This window comes from Ursus arctos, unplaced genomic scaffold (assembly GCF_023065955.2).
Source record: "Ursus arctos isolate Adak ecotype North America unplaced genomic scaffold, UrsArc2.0 scaffold_18, whole genome shotgun sequence".
NCBI classification, from domain to species: Eukaryota; Metazoa; Chordata; class Mammalia; order Carnivora; family Ursidae; genus Ursus; species Ursus arctos.
The window spans coordinates 9,983,957-10,001,111 of NW_026622852.1; the positions used below are offsets into that span (position 1 = coordinate 9,983,957).

The following is a 17,155-nucleotide window of genomic DNA, read 5'->3' on the forward strand; positions in this document are numbered from 1 at the left end:
GATGATAACGTAGGTTTCATTTGGTTACTATTTGTGTGGAATATCTTTTTCCATTTTTTTACTTTCAACCTCTTTGTGTCTTCACGTCTAAAGTGAGTCTCTTACAGAGAGTATATAATCAAATATTTTTAATCCATTCTGCCAATCTTTCCCTTTTTAATGGGAAAGTTTAGCCCATCTGTATTTAAACTAATTACTGATGAGGATTTATTTCTACCATTTAGGTATCTGTATGTCATACCTATCTTTTGTTCCTTGGTTCCTCTATTGTCTTTTTTTTTTTTTTTTTGGTATTCAGTTGAATTTTTATGGTGTATTTTTTATTCCTTCTTTCCATATGTATGTGTACTAATAAGTACACTTCCCATGTGTACTTATTTTCATAGTGGTTACCTTGTGGATTACAATTACCATCTTAAAATTATAACAGCCTAGTCTTAATAATACCAACTTTGTTTCAGTAGTACCTTGAAGGATAGATACTCCGCTTATATACATCTCTGTCCTTCTCCCCTGATGTTGTTACTTACTGTCTCAGATCACATCTTTATGTGTCTTTTAACATAAGTTCATAAATATTGTTTTATGCATTTGCTTTTGGGAAAAAAGTTATAAACTAAAAGTACACTAGCTCTGGCTTACATTGCCTATGTAGTTGCCGTTACCAGTGTTCTTTATTTCTTCTTATGGATTCAGGTTACTGTCTAGTGTCCCCTGATTTCATCCTGAAGAACTCTCTTTAGCATTTCTTATACAAAGCCTACGGGTAATGAACTCCCTCATAGTTTATATTTTTTTATCTGAAAAGGCCTTAATTTCTTTTTAATTCCTGAAGGATAGTTTTGCCAGGTATAGAATTCTTGGTTAATGGTTTTTTTCTATCTTTTATGACTTCAAATATGTTGTCCTACTCCAGCTCACTGGGTGCATTTAAAACAGTTGATTTAGCATCTTTGGTAACGTCCTCAAGTTATCTGGGCTTCCTCAAGGGTGGTTTTTGTCAAATTTTTTTTCTTGTGAATGTGACATATTTTCTTGTTTCTTTGTGTACTTTATGTTTTTGTTGAGAGCAACAAATCTATACTGGACGTTCTGAATATATTTTTTTTACTTGTTGATTGTTGGAGCTGGGTGTACTCCTTGTTGTATATGGTTATGGATATTTCTGTTTCATTTATCTCTGTGGGCAGCCAGTGGCCTGTTCAAGATTTCCTTAAATGTCTGCCTCCACAAATTAAAAAAAAAAGAAAGAAAGGAAAAAGGCCCTGTTTCTAAATTTCCTGGTAGCTGCTGCTGTGGGAGGCCACAGTGGTGGCAGGAGGCCCAGTACCCTGGCAAGTGTCTACACCAGGCCATCAGGGCATTTACCAGAGCAGCCAAAATAACTCCCAGTTTTGGGAGAACAAGGTCTTCATTGCTTGTCATGGCATCAGTCATCTGTTCAGGAACACGGGCCCTTATTTCCACATCTGCAGTGGGGCTGGGGAACGGGAGATGGTAGTTGGTTTGCACTCTGTGCTTAATAATGAAAGATCAGCAGCTTGTCCTTTCATCAAGCACTTTCATGGTTGATGTAACTGACTGATCAGGTTCCAGAATTCCAAAATAATTGATTCCAATCTCTCTTTCCATCTTACTGGTTGCTTTGGTGGAGGGACTGATCTCTAGAGCTGTCTGCTATGCCGTTTTGTATATTGTCACTCCCTCTTATTTTTGCACCTGTACTTCTTAACTAGTCTACTCTGGGGGTCTCTATGTTATAGTTATTGTGCACACATAATAGAAGCGTGAGGTATTACAGACGTGATAATGTAAAAAGCAAGACAATGTTGGTTTTAGAGCCAAACTGATCTGCATTTGCGTGCAAACTTGCTGATTTACCTTGCTGTCTGAACCTCTGTGCCTCTGTCAGATAGCTTTCGTAATAACACGAGAGGAGGTATGTGAAAGTGTTACTAGCAACTGTAAATGCCAATGTTATACCAACATTAGGGGATATTCCTGTTTTATCATCAGTTGCTAAGCATTTAGTACCAACCATTATTAGATGCTTTATGTACACATTCCCAGCAATAGTTCTATAAAATGAGTGTTTTCTGTTTTTGTTTTTTTTTTGTTTTTTTTTTAACAAAAGATGAAACTAAAGCTTAGAGAGGTTTTAATAATTTTTTTGAACTAAAATTAGGAGTCAAAGCAAGGGCTGTCTGACGCTAGCCCTTGCTTACAGCTGTTGCCCACACTGCCTCGTAGCTGAGTCACACTGTGATTTTAAGGTCTCTTACTTGTTTTTCTCCTTCAGGAGTCACATGCCATAGGAAAAAAGCCTGAAAATCCAGCAGACATGATTGAAGAAGGGGAGCTTATCCTATCTGTGAATATTTTATACCCTGTTATATTTCATAAGGTCAGTAGTAAAACCTTTTGAATTTCATGGATAATATGGGTGACTTTTGTCAAAGGGTTTAATTATTTGAAGAGTTGCAGTTCTTAGGGTTCAAAATAAATGCAAACATGCTGTTTTATGTAAGTTATAATATTAGAATGCATTATTCCTAATTGTTGCACTGGAAGCAACTGAAAGTATATGTAAATCCACAATGATTCTAATTGTATGAATTCTTGGGTTTGTTTTCTTAGTTTTTTTGTTTTTTGTTTTTTTACAGAATAGGTGACTGGTAAAGGAGTAGGGTAACCTTTGTTCACCAATTCAGAATACTTGGGAAGTTGTCTAACTAAAGACAGCTCTTCTTTGATGAAAATGCAGAAAGTGAACAGGAATATTCAGAAATTTCTTAGAGGTCGCTCATAAAAAGAATTCTGTCCTAGCCCTGAGTGTGTGTATTCCTGATTCCCCATATAGATGTCACAAACTTTGATAAGGTTTAATTGAAATATTACTATACATGAATTGCATTTGTGAATAGTCAGTAATGAAGCATCTGGGACATTGTTTTTTGTTTTTGTTTTTTTATTTAATGATTTTTTTATTATATTATGTTAGTCACCATACAGTACATCCCCGGTTTCCGATGTAAGGCTCGATGATTCATTAGTTCATCTGGGACATTGTTAGTACTAATTACCTTGTTTGATTAAGACCTGAAATTACCAGTCAAACCAAACCAATAAAACTGAACCCTAGGTCTATACCATGAGAGTAGTGTATAGATTGTTTGACGTGAATGAGGTAACTTGCAGGAAATTTTAAAACACACTGCTGCTGGGGCACCTGGGTGGCTCTGTTAGTGTAGATTGGCCAACTCTTGATCTCAGGGTTGTGAGTTCAAGCCCTGGGTTGGATGTGGAGCCTACTTAAAATAATAATAATAAATAAAACACAGTGCTGCTAGGTGAAGTTATATTCCAAAGGTTCTTGGTAATTAATTCCTTTTAGTAGCATCTTGATTATAAACTTTAGCTTAAACTAAAAAAGGTCTGTTGCCAAGTGTCTTCGTCGTTGCGGCTGCTGCAACAACGTATGACTGATTGAGCGGCTTGTAACCAGGAGTTTGTCCCAGTTCTGGGTGCTGGCGGTCTAAGCTCAGGGGGCCAGCACAGGCAGGTGAGGGCCCTCTTCCAGCTCACAGACTTGTCAGGTGGCAGAAGGAGCTAGGGCACTCTGTGCGATCTTTCATAAGAGCACTGATCTCGTTCATGAGGCTCAACACTCACGACCTAACCACTGCCCCCCGCAAAGACCCAAGCTCCTAACACTATCACTTGAGCATTAGGATTCCAGTGTCTGAATTTGGGGTGGACACAACCATTCAGACCATAGCACCAAGTGTCTCAGTAGTGCCTGTGGGACCCTAACTTATGGAGGTGGCTGAGTGACCATTCTAGAGGCCAGTGCCATTGAGAGATGTTTATTACTCACGTTTCCTGAGAGGAGCGACTCTGCCACAGCTGCAGGGCCACAGGGGAAGCACCAGTGACAGTCGGGAGGCAGGAGTGAGGGGAAGCCATAGGCCACAGCCTTTATTGAGGTTTCCATGGGCAGGGCAGGGCGAACGGCTCAGGCTTGGCTAGTTGGAATAATTCCAGCAGGCTCGGGGGTGTAGGGACTGTCCCTAGTTGTCCGCTACCTGACCGGACTGTCCCTAGTTGTCCGCTACCTGACCTTACATTGATTGAGGACAGGGGAAATACTGGCTTGGTGTGTGAGAGTGAGAACAAGGATGTGGCTTCAGAGCCCGGGCTCTGGATCACAGGGGAGATGTAAACAATTTTGGCCATTAATTTGGGCCTGTAACTAATGGATTCCAAATCCACAAATCTAAGAAAGCTCAGAACGCTAAGTTATGGGGATCTTAATTTCTTAAATTAAGAAAACCAGGAACTTCATTTAGATCTGGTCAGGACAGGATTACAGTTTAATTGCTTCGTCTCTAACTGGGCACTTACTTATTTACCATTTGACTTTTAGCACAAAGAACACAAGCCATACCAGACAATGCTGGTATTGGGCAGTCAGAAGCTCACGGAGCTGAGGGATTCAATTTGCTGTGTCAGTGACCTCCAGATTGGTGGAGAATTCAGCAACACTCCTGATCAAGCTCCTGAGCACATAAGCAAAGTAAGGTGTTGTTGTTTTTTCCTTAACCCTCATAAAACAAGAAGAAATAATAATAGTAATGATAATCATAATAAAAGCTAAGTAAGTAGTGATTACTCTAGCAGACTCCTAAACTGTTCTAGTAAATCCTTTCTTCTTCTGTGCCATTCCATCAAGCTTATCTCTTCCCTTCTTTTTATCATCAAGACGTTTTCAAAGATGAGGCTGTGCTCAGTTTTGATTTTTATCTCCTCTTCCGTTCTCAGCCATTCTGTTGTGTACACTCTTCCTTTTAAGGTCCTAGTTACCACCTAATTGTCTAACCTCGTCTCCGTGTTCATACAACTTGACCTCGCTAGCATTTGAATTTGCTGTTAACTCTTTCTTTCAAACTGTGAGTTTCCGTCTGTCCTGACAGCCCCCAGCAAAGGCTGGGTGTCCACCTGAGGGCCTCATAGTCCATAGAAGGTACTGTCAGTCCAAGGCACAATACCAAGCAGGGACACAGGTAGCATCTGATATTGGTCCTTGTTGCTGTTTCCCACGGAGGTGCTCTCAAAAGGACAGAGAAATTTACATGCCCATTGGATAAAGATAGAAAGGGGCAAAGTGGTAGGCTGGCCACCCACAGAGTTTTCCGAAGGGATTGCTGGCCCAGTAAAGTAGTAGGGCCTTGATCCCTCTGTATTTCATGGTAGGGCAAATTCCAGCTAATTCTGTTACTTGGTACAACTCTGGTAGAGACCTCAGATTTACTGGCTCACTTAAAAGGGGCAGCCTCTCCTGTAGATCAGAAAAGGATTTTCGGGTCAAGTAGAACAGAGAGAGAGTTTGAATGGAACCACCGCAGTCACTCTTTTTGCTGGTTCCTGTGCCGCCAGCTACATAACTGTCGTTAGAATGTAGGCTTCAGGGCACCTGGGTGGCTCAGTAGATTAAGCGTCTGCCTTCGGCTCAGGTCATGATCCCGGGGTACTGGGATCAAGCCCTGCGGAGTCTGCTTTTCCTCCCCTTGCTCCCCCCCCCCCCCCGCTCATGCTCTCTCTGTCAAATAAATAAATAAAATCTTAAAAAAAAAAAAGAACCTAGGTTCTTATAAATTCTCCTGGTCTTTCCCCGGTTTTCATGGTTTTAAGTGTACTCTAATCTTTGTTAGTGTCTCTCTGTCACTGCATTCTCTCCTGATTTCCAAACCATTATCATTATATATATATAGAAAGGTATTTTTTTAAAGATTTTTATTTATTATTTATTTGACAGGAGAGAGACAGCGAGAGGGAACACAAGCAGGGGGAGTGGGAGAGGGAGAAGCACGCTCCCCGCAGAGCAGGGAGCCCAGTGCGGGGCTTGATCCCAGGACCCTGGGATCATGACCTGAGCCGAAGGCAGGCACTTAATGACTGAGCCACCCAGGCGCCCTTCCAGACCATTATTTTGAGTGCCTCCTGAACATTTCCACTTAGCCTCAGTGCTGCCTCGCATTTTTATTGCATTTCTATATTCGATTCACTCTCTTTTCAGGGAAACTGTGTGATTCATTCTGAAACTGCCTACATATCCTCATGACTTACCCTCAGGAAAACCCTGGCTGTTTGTTTTTGGAGATAATAAAGTTACCAGAAAAGAACTTTCCATCACCTCTCACCTCTCACCTCTATTTAGCCATCTGCCCATGTACCCTGCCTTCCCACCCGGGACAGTGGCTGGACTAAAGCTACCGGCGCCTGAGGCCAGGCTGCCTGCCTAGGGGATCCCATGTCCTCACCGTGCTTGGCCTCGCGTCATGGTTGGTGAGCTGGCAGCTCTCGCTTCGTTACAGATGCGCTGTGCTAGCTCCCTTCCTAAAACCTTGTCTTGACCACGCCTCTTCCTCTGGCCACCACTCATCTTTTCTGTTTCCTCCTCAGCAAACCAGTTAGAGTGAATAACAGCACGTAGTATCAATAATGAGTTAATAATAGTCCTTAAATTCGTTGTTTCTCTTTTTCTGCCATCGTCTTGTCTTGCACTCACTTTTGTTCCTTCCACTCTTCGAAAATCACTTTTCTTGACGCCACCATAGACGTAGTCCTCACCTTTTCTGACCACTCATTGGCACGTGACACCATTGAACATTTCTTCTTCCTTGCAACATTTTCTTTACTTAGCTTTTAGGACATTACACCCACTTGATTTTCTTTCTGTCGACTGACTTTTAACTAATCCCTTTGCTGGATGCTTCTCCTTTTCCTGACTTATGTTGTAAAGCCCTGGGAGTCAGTCCTCAGACCTTCCCATCTGTATCTCCTCCCGAGGTGATCTTACCCAGGTTCATAGCTATCAGTACTGAGACTCCCAGAATTATATCTCCAGTCTCAACATCTTCTCTGACCTCCAGACTTCTATATCCAACAGTCTCCTTGACAGTTTTTTTAATTTAAGTTTTATTTATTTAAGTAACGTATAACCCAATGTGGGGCTCTTATAGCCCCAAGAGCAAGAGTCACATGCTGTTCCGACTCAGCCAGCCAGCCGCCCCATCCTTGACGGTGTTTATTGGATATCTAATAGCCATCTCAAGCTTAATCTGTTCAAAAGCAAACTGTAGATCTCTCCACCTCAATCTATGCCTTCCCCAGTGTTCCTATCTCAGCAGATAGGTTACTTGGTTACCGTTCTGCATCTGGTTACTTGGGCTAAAAATCTGGGAGTCCTCCTTGTCTCCTTTTCCTCCCACATTGAAGGCATCAGCGAGAGCTTTGGTTGTACTTTGAAAATACATTTAGGCTTTGCCCCGCTCTTGCTGTCTCTCTAAAAAAAATAAAAAAATAAATCTTTAAAAATGAAAAGAAATCTATCTTGTCATTCTCCAATCTAAAAATCTAAGAGGATCTCTGTAGGCTGACATCTAAGGCCTTTTGTAATGATGATTTTCAAGTTCACTTTCCATACCATCCACCCCCGACTTCTGCAGCTTATGCTTCAGCCACAGAGAATTTGTGTGCTCAAGTATAGCACATTTTCATGCCTCCGAGTGTCTGAACATGGTAGGAAGCCCTTTCCCTCCCTCCATCCATCTGGTTCATATTCATATTTCCAAACCCAGCTTAAAACTTATTACATAAAATTTTTCCTGACCTCCCTTTGCCACTCTGGCACCATTTCGTTTGGCCATTATAATCGGCTGGTGCTATCTGATATGTGTCTCTGGCCCACAAGACTGGCTATGTTCCAGCCCTTTGTGATTGGCAAGGAGACCAGCGTCATAGGACTCACACATAGATTTTGCTTAGTTTTTTAGTTGTACCAAAAATGGTTTTAAGAGAATTGGTTTCTTCAGGTTTGGCATCTTGGTGCTCTTGGAATAAACATTAGACTAAAGAGAAACAAATGGAATTTCAAGGCTGTGTGCAGACCAGAAAATAAAAATTTATCTTTTCTTTTAAAGGAGAAGCAGCAGTGTTCTGCAGTTTCTCAACTCTACCAAGAAAAAAAAGTGTAATTATAAAGGTTTTAGAAATTCACTTTATTTATTTATTTATTAAAAGATTTTATTTATTTATTTGAGAGAATGAGAGAGAGAGCATGAGAGGCGGGAGGGTCAGAGGGAGAATCACACTCCCTGCTGAGCAAGGAGCCCGATTTGGGATTTGGGACTTGATCCGGGGACTCCAGGATCATGACCTAAGCTGAAGGCAGACGCTTAACCAACTGAGCCACCCAAGCGTCTCTATAAATTCACTTTAATAAGCAAAATCTGAATTCACTCTCATGGCAATCATGTTATCACTGCTCAAAGCAGTTGGAGTCAGACCTGGGAATGAGTCCTAGTGCCAGGAACCCTGGAGAGGGGTTTTGTTTTGTATTTCTTTTAAATATTTATTTGTTTGTTTATTTGACAGAGAGGGAGAGACAGCCAGCAAGAGAGGGAACACAAGCAGGGGGAGTGGGAGAGGAAGAAGCAGGCTCCCAGCAGAGCAGGGAGCCCAGTGCGGGGCTCGATCCCAGATAACGCCTTGAGCCGAAGGCAGACGCTTAACGGCTGAGCCACCCAGGCGCCCCCCGGAGAGGGTTTTTAACCGGGTGTGTCTAGTTCCTTGTGTTCCTACATCAGTGCTTTCTAAGCAGGGGGCTGGATGACCCATCGTCCTATTTTAAATACTAAACATACATGCAGTTGTATTGTTTCTGCCTCTTCCATCTCTTTGTTAAAATAATATCCTCTGGGACGCCTGGGTGGCTCAGTCAGTTAAGCATTTGCCTTCAGCTCAGCTCACGTCCCCGGTGAGCAGGGAGCCTGCTTCTTCCTCTCCCTGCCACTCCCCCTGCTTGTGCCCTCTCTCTCTGACAAATAAAATCTTTTTTAAAAATTTAAAATATAATAATATCCTCTGATTATGGAGCACTTACAATGTGCTAGACAGACAGTACACTTTGGACAGAATTAATTATCACCATTTGAAAGGTAAGAAAACGTTGGGTCAGCGTGCCGTCACGCGTTTCCCATGTTCGGTAAGCAGGGTGGAAGCTGGATTCAGACCCTGTCAACTTGCCTTCCGAGCCCCACGTTCTTTGCCGTGTTGGCATGACGCCAGGCGTGAGGGTCTTTCCCTGCCCTTTTGTTTACTTGCTGACTAGGCAGCGAGTGAACACTCAAGCTGTGCTGTGCTTCTAACACATGGACTCTGGAATCTCTGCCTGTTCAGAGAGCTGTTTTATGCTTGTCCTGCAGCTATGGTTTGGGAAAGTGAACTCCAGAACGGTGACATTTTGCAGATACTAACATTGTCTGACCTATAGAAAGATTTTTATTTCACCGATTGGCATTTGTATTTTATGGTTTGGTTTTTTTCTTAATTTTTGCTTTGGAATTTTTTTTTCCTGTGTTATCTGAGTCCTCATCTTTCTTGATGAACGTGGTCCCTTGGAAAATTCTGACCATACACAAAAGAAATAGTAGGAGTCCTTATGTACCCATTACCCACCTTCACCAGTTCTCAGCGTTTTGCCAAATTATTTTATCTGTTCACCTTATGCCATTGTCAGACCTAACAAAATTGAGAATTGGACCATAAGTTATAATGCTTTTTTGGACAGATATTTGGCATGTGTTCCATTGGTAATCATGGGCAAAAAAAATCAGTGAGTTGCCGTTCTTGTAGCTGAGGAAAGGAGAATATTTCAACCGATAAGCAAGAATTTTGAACATTAACTTAGATGGCTTTAGTATGTGAGAAGACTGGGAGCACTGGGCCAGTATATTTCAATCTCTTTTAAAAGCTTATTTCTAAAATGTAATATATTTTGCTAACATTTGTTTTTTCGGACTATGGTATTAAAGTTAATATGGACTATGGTATATAAAGTTAAAGAATGAGCGCCTTTTTAAAAATATATGTGTAAGATCAGTGCCAGCATTTTCTACTCAAGTTTTATTTATTTATTTATTTATTTATTTATTTATTTATTTAATTTTAAATGGTTCCCTCACAATTTATTATCTGGTCTGTTTTTAACATTGCTCAGATTAGTTCATCTTTTTTTGGGGGGTCAATAATCTCTTAAGGGCCTTGCTTAGAGGAACTTTAAGGAAATACTTGGCACATATTGCTGTTCCTTATTATAAGTAAAGCCCTGGTGTAAGACAGAGAGCTTCTTCAGCATCTCTCCCATTACCATTTTCTCACAGCAGATCCTAGGAATACATCTGAAAAAAATTTTTGAAGATTTTATTTATTTATTTGAGAGAGAGAGAGAGCAGAAGCTGTGGGGAGGGGCGGAGGGAGGGGGAGAAGCCAACTCCCGACTAAGCAGAGAGCCCGACGGTGGGGCCTGATCCTGGGACTCCAGGATCATGACCTGAGCCGAAGGCAGATGCCCAACCGACTGAGCCACCCAGGAGCCAATACTTCTGAAATTCTAATATAGCTGATTTGAATGTTAGCAAGAGAACAAACTACTGATGCCTAAAATTATATATAAATGACTTGGTTCGGTTGATCGTCTTAGTTCTCGATAGTTATTTTGTTTATAAAGTGGAAATAGTAACAGTAGACTTGGGCTTCATTAGGTACATAACTGAAGTAACTTCTTACACTAGGTTTTCCATATTGGTTGGCAATCTTCCCCTCCCCAAAGCTGGTCAGCTACGACAAAATAGGGAAACTCTATTAGTGAGGCTCTCTGGTTGCCACTGAAAATCAAAATTACCTGGTGTTTAGATTGCTCACATCTTCTGTTCTGTTTGTGTACTGAGGCAAGGAAAAGTTATTAGTGGATGACTTCAGATTTAGATGGAACACAGTTCCCCTTCTAAATAATAATTATGCCAACCAAAAGCATTAAGTTGCCTAAATCACCTCGAATTCTGTAGAACCATTTTGTAATGAAAAAAAAATGAAACTTTTGTTTTCATTTCCAAAATAAGGCAGTATTCTTGCAGAACCTTTATTTTAGACCCTAGCTTACCTCTCTGAGTGTCCCGAAGGAGAGGCAGTGGCAGTGTTTGTGTTAACAGCAGCTGCGTGTGGCATTCTAGTCCGTATTCTCCTTTTGTCTCTACGAGCACCTGGAAGGAAGGTCATGGCTTGACTCTGACGTTACATGAAGAAGCAGGGTCAGGGAGCAGAGTGACGGCCAGGGAGAAGAGCACAGCCGGTCTCATAAGGGTGTCTGATGCCCTTGCCAGATAAGCTGTAAATGAGGGAATGAAGAAGGAAAAATAGAAGCCTCGAGGGAGGCGATAAATCCAGTTATTTTAGAGTAAGATTTTTTTAATACCTGACGCTTAGATGTCTTTCACAGCTCGTGAACTGCTTTGGAGTTTCACGGTCCTGTCAGCGTGGCAGAGATAGAGGTGAGGAGCCCGAGGTCTGAGGAGTATGTGTCTACAGATTAGGAAAAAGAACACAGGTCTTCTGACCCTCCCCCAGGGGTCTGATTGTCAGGATACTGTGAAGAGCAAGTCAGCAGTGCTTCTTGGGAAAACGTTAGTGCCTGGGCCACATCCTGAGAGATTCTCATGTAATGGCTCTGAGGTGAAACTTGGTCTTTGGTGTTTCTGTGATTCTGTTATGCAGTCAAGATCAAGAGACACCCGTCTGGAAAGTCTGGTAGGCTGGAAGTTAAGAAACCTGATGGTTCAGATCAGGTGTGTGACGACTCTGGTACTCGGGGGCAGGATTGCTTGAGTAAGAATAGATGCTCAAAGTCAGCCTAAGAATTATGGAAAGTTTGAAGGGAGAATTTTTATAAAAGTGCACTGAGGGGCACCTGGATGGCGCAGTTGGTTGAGGATCTGAATCTTGGTTTCGGCTCAGGTCGTGATCTCAGGGTGTGGGATTGAGCCCAGTGTTGGGCTCCACACTGAGCGAGGAGAGCCTCTCTCCTTCTGCCCCTCCCACTTGTGCTCTCTCAAATAAATAATCTTAAAATAAAAAGTACACTGAGGGGCGCCTGGGTGGCTCAGTAGGTTGTGTCTGCCTTCACCTCAGTTCATGATCCCAGGGCCCTGGGATCGAGCCCCACATCGAGCTCCCTGCTAAGCGGAGAGCCTGCTTTTCCCTCTCCTCCCCACTCATGCTCTCTCTCTCTCTGTCTCTCAAATAAATAAACAAAAATCTTTTTTTAAAAGAGTGCATTGAAAATATTAAAAAATAACAGAAAAACATAACTCTGTGATCATTTATTGCTGAGGAAATATCAAACATGTGACTTTTGGGGGCGCCTGGGTGGCACAGTGGTTAAGCGTCTGCCTTTGGCTCAGGGCGTGATCCCAGCGTTATGGGATCGAGCCCCACATCAGGCTCCTCCGCTATGAGCCTGCTTCTTCCTCTCCCACTCCCCCTGCTTGTGTTCCCTCTCTCGCTGGCTGTCTCTATCTCTGTCAAATAAATAAATAAAATCTTAAAAAAAAAAAAATGTGACTTTTGGATTTTGCTTCTGGTATCCAAAATAACTCACTGCGGTGTATTCATATAATTGAATAATATTGTTTATTTCATTTCTAATTAGGTTCCTTTCACAAGCCTCAGAATATACAAATTTAAATCGGACCTAATGATTAAAACAGCGATAGGATAACATTGAAAATAGCAGCAAGGATCAGATGTTTCCACTTTCATCTCTGGTAAATAGCATAATGCTTGTCACATAGGAGGTTCCCATTAAATAGTAAACAGTAAACAAATTAATGAGCTAAGCATATTCTGTGAGGGTGCATGAAGTGACTGTAAAGCATATTAGTGTGGTTTTATGACCTATAGATTTTGAATTGGTAGCAGTTTTCCAGTTGTTAATAGCGGACTCTTTCAATGCCATCTGTTTCCTTATAGGACCTGTACAAGTCAGCCTTCTTTTATTTTGAAGGGACATTTTACAACGATAGAAGATACCCTGAGTGCAGAGATTTGAGCAGGTACAGTTCTCAAAAATCTTCTCAGTTTTTCCTGTTTCTGCTTCTTGAAATAGAACTCCACAAATCATGTTACGGGCCCATTTAAGCGTCTTTGCCAAGGAATTGTTTTATTAGGCTGTTTTGTTTGTTTTGGGGTCAGAAGTATCTCTCAGTTTTTAAAATATATTCAGTTGTTTCATCTGGTTGGCCTAGGTATTAGTAAGTTAATCAAAATTTTTACTTCAGGAAGAAAATTTTCTTATCAAAGAGTCACACAGACCATTTCAAAATCTTTGTGTTATCTGCTGTCTTAGAAATTACAGCAAGGCTTGGGGCACCAGGCTGGCTCAGTCAGTAGCAACTCTTGATCTCGGGGGTCATGAGTTTGAGCCCCAGGTTGGGTGTGGAGCCTACTTAAAAAAAAATATCTAGCAAATCTAAGAAACTTTACATCCCACTTAACTACTTTATTAGTCTCTCATATTTAGATGATAGCAATACATTAATCTTACTATTTTTTCTGCTTGTCCAGTATATACTGTTGTTTGCCCTAGATGGCTATGTAAATACATGGCTAAGTATATATCACATGAAAAATCTATAGCTCATAGTCATGTTAATTAGCCCCTACGTTTACTATCAGTGTCCTGGCTACTAGATTATATATGTGTATTGTTTCTGAGTGTTTATCTACATCCTCTCTCATTATAGCCATTTGTATTTGTATTCTAACGTAGCAGTTCTCGAACTTGCTGGTTTCAGCGTTCCTTTATACTATAATCGAGGACTCCAAAGAGCTTTTGATTATGTGGGCTATAGCTATCAGTATTTACCATATTAGAAGTTGAACCTAAGAAATATTTTAAATATTAACTAATTTAATCCCATTACATGTTAACATTAATAATTCAGGGGGAAAATAACTTTCCAGAACAAAATGAGATGAATGGCATTATTGACATTTTATCACGAAGATCATTTTGACTTCAGGAACCACACTTTGAGAACTGTTGCTCTAATGGATAAAGACACATTCAGAGTTCTTAATATTTGCTTATGTCAATCACTGAGATTTTTACCTCAAGGTGGCAACTGTCCAGTTTATTGAGTGAGCCAGGCTTTGTGAAATACTTGCAGTCACAAACCGTGTTCTGTCATTTTTAGGTTGGTGTGGCTTAATGAAATACTGTTGTCTTTTCCCCCCTTCAGAACTATCATCGAATGGTCAGAGTCCCACGACAGAGGCTATGGGAAATTTCAGACTGCTAAAATGGAAGAGTTCACCTTCAATGACCTGTGTATTAAACTGGGTTTTCCTTACTTATATTGTCACCAGGGAGACTGTGAACATGTTGTTGTCATCACTGACATAAGGTAAGCGGCAGCGCTCAGAACATGATGTTTTGTTCTGCTTCTCTTTTATTTCACAGTATAAAAGCAGAGGCAGTTTGGTTTTGTTTTTAATAAGAGGAATGAAAGTAGTCACTGCAGCTTGGCTTGGGAGCAGCAAAATTGTTTGCTTTCCGTGGACTGACCAACTCTCCATCCATTTGTATTCTGTCTTTATTTTGGGGAATATCTGTGGTAGAAGCACTTGATTAGAGGGTTAAAAATCTGTAAATAAGCGTCTCCATTTGTACATAGGCAGGGTAGCCGCCCACTTCATCCACTTCGTAGGTCACTTTGAATATCTTGTAGCGCCTTCGCCTAGCAAATTTGCAGCTATGTGTCTAGGTTTCTTGTCTCTTTGCCAGAATTTTAAGGCGATCAAAGGGAACTGGGGGAAGAAAAGAGTAGTTCTAATATTTGACAAATTTAAGTCTTAATGCTTTCCCCAAGTATAAAGTGAGAAGGACTAGTTTAAAATAAGATTTTGTTATAATTTTGTATAGCTTGTATCTCTTTCTCATGAAAAAGGCTGTTCATTTCCTTATTTAGAAAATCGCAGTTTGCGAATGATCAATATATAGGAATAAGCCCTGCTCCATCCCTGCTTTAATTTTGAGAGGCCGTTTTTATGTTGTTTTGTGGAGCAGTGGTACACCCATGCTTTTTATTATACCAGTAATAGTAACTGTTGCCTTCAGAAAGTCCCTGTTTCCACTTTTCTGGGATCTTAGTGACCATTCTCCAAAATTTGCCTGGCCATGCACTCATTCTCAGTAAGCTCCCGGAGGAAGTACTTCACACGCTCTTTAGTAAACCTTGAAATAGAAAAACATGAATGCAGCGGCACCTAGGGGCTCAGTTGGTTAAGCGGCTGCCTTCGGCTCAGGTCATGATCCCAGGGTCCTCGGATCGAGTCCCACATCAGCATTGGGCTCCCTGCTCAGCGGGGAGCCTGCTTCTCCCTCTGCCTGCCGCTCCCCCTGCTTGTGCTCTCTCTGACAAATAAAATGTTAAAAAAAAATAAAAAGAAAAACATGAATGCAAAGCAGAAGAGATAATGTGGGGAAAGGGAAATGCCAGCATGATGGCCGTCTAGCCGACCTAGAGAACAGCTTCGTCCCCAGACTAGAGCCCAGTGGAGAAGTAAGGAAGGATGTCTAGAACTGCCAGGCCTCCCACTGGTGCATAAACACACGGAGAGCACGGTCCTCATTGTCAGGAAGCACGGAACTGACTTAGCGACAGGTGCGCTGCAACCTAAGCACATGCGGACCTGGGAGAAGCCGCTAGCAGGCCGCTCCAGGCTCGTAGCGTGACCACCACGTGGTACACAACAAAAGCAACCTACAGTCAGCCGTGGAGTTCAGGTGTAAGTAGTGATGTTAACTTGGCATCATGTGAACATTAAATATTTAACCGAAGTTATTTGGGCTCTGTAGAGGGATGTCGAGGAGGTAAATTTAAAAGCAATTAAGTATACATAACAGTGGCCTTTAGGGAAGAAGATTGGCTGAAGCAAAGGGCCGGGGGGCCAGGAGAGCTCAGAAACCCTCGTTTTGTAGGAATTATATACATTTGTAAAATTATATACATTTGCTAATGTGTTACATTTTATATAAGCTATGCTGCCCGCTCTTTCACTGGGGGGGATGTGCTTGGGACTTAGCATGAGATGGAAGACAATCCACTTTTCTCTGATTTTAGTTGAATGTTCTCACTGTGCAGTAACATCAGTCCTTAAACTCAAGGCAATGTGGGAAAACAGCTCATAGCTTATTAAACATTTGCAGCGTGGGATGTTCCTAAGGAATTTTTAGTTTTAGTTTTTTTAAGATTTTTTAATTTCACTTTTTTTTTTTTTTAAGATTTTACTTTTAAGCAGGCCCTACCTCCAATGTGGGGCTTGAGCCCACAACCCCCGAGACCAAGAGTCGCATGCTCTACTGACTGAGTCAGGCGGGAGCCCTTTAAAGAATTTGTAAATGTAATTTAGACTACAAGTCATTTTTGTAAAAAAGATTTTATTTATTTGAGAGAGGCAGAGGGAGAAGCAGATTCCCCACTGAGCAAGGAGCCCGATGTGGGGCTCGATCCCAGGACTCTGAGATCATGACCTGAGCCAAAGGCAGATGCTTGACTGAGCCACCCAGGCGCCCGTGGACTACAAGTCATTTTTATCGTTTAGGTGGATTTAGTCATTCGGTACCATTCCATAGTCTAATAGTTGGTAAACTGTTAGAAGTTTATTAATCATTTTCTGATATGAAGTTGATATATTGCTATGCTTTCTTACTAAAAGACAAAAAGGAAGAATCAAATTTTAAAATGGCCCGGGACCTTCATTTTTTGGATGAAGAATTGAAGGTCCAGTGTGGTCAAGGGATTTACTCACAGCCAGTCAGCTGTTTCGTGGCATAGTGGAGACTGACTTCCACTTACAGTTTACTAATTCTGATACCTAAAACGAAAGTCCTCTGTCAGTTCACATTATACCGGGAGTCCGAGTTAGATTTTAATAAAGAGGACAGTAACCAACTAGATAAAATAGCTCCTCAAACTGTGTTTCATAAAAAGGTATTAAGTGTTGGGTAAAGCAAGGGCTCTCTGATAGAAGACATTCAAGATCTCCCTGAGAGTCCCAGAGCACATGACCGTAAAATGCTTCGGGAAGTTTATAGGAAAGAAAACATTGTTTAAGCACAAATGATCTTTAGGAGTGTTTTTGTAGAACACAATTTGGTCAGACCCAAAGTCTTTTATGAGGAAAAAAATGCCTACTATGTTCGTAATGTTGAGGCACAGATACATTTCTTTAGAGAGCACAACAATTTGCATTT

The 17,155-nt window shown here is 41.4% G+C and overlaps 1 protein-coding gene across 6 annotated transcripts in view; it reads left to right on the plus strand.

Moving 5' to 3' along the window:
* Positions 1 to 17,155, plus strand: part of SNAPC3 (small nuclear RNA activating complex polypeptide 3) — a 43,398-nt gene that overhangs the window by 18,091 nt on the left and 8,152 nt on the right. For all 6 annotated transcript variants that reach the window (XR_008959870.1, XR_008959867.1, XR_008959869.1 and 3 more), the window contains exons 4-7: positions 2,300 to 2,404; positions 4,427 to 4,576; positions 12,868 to 12,950; positions 14,139 to 14,303. Coding sequence is in view for 1 of the 6 variants with exons in the window: in XM_057313446.1 (XP_057169429.1) it covers positions 2,300 to 2,404; positions 4,427 to 4,576; positions 12,868 to 12,950; positions 14,139 to 14,303 (503 nt within the window). In the remaining 5 variants the exon portion in view is untranslated. The remainder of the gene's footprint in view (positions 1 to 2,299; positions 2,405 to 4,426; positions 4,577 to 12,867; positions 12,951 to 14,138; positions 14,304 to 17,155) is intronic.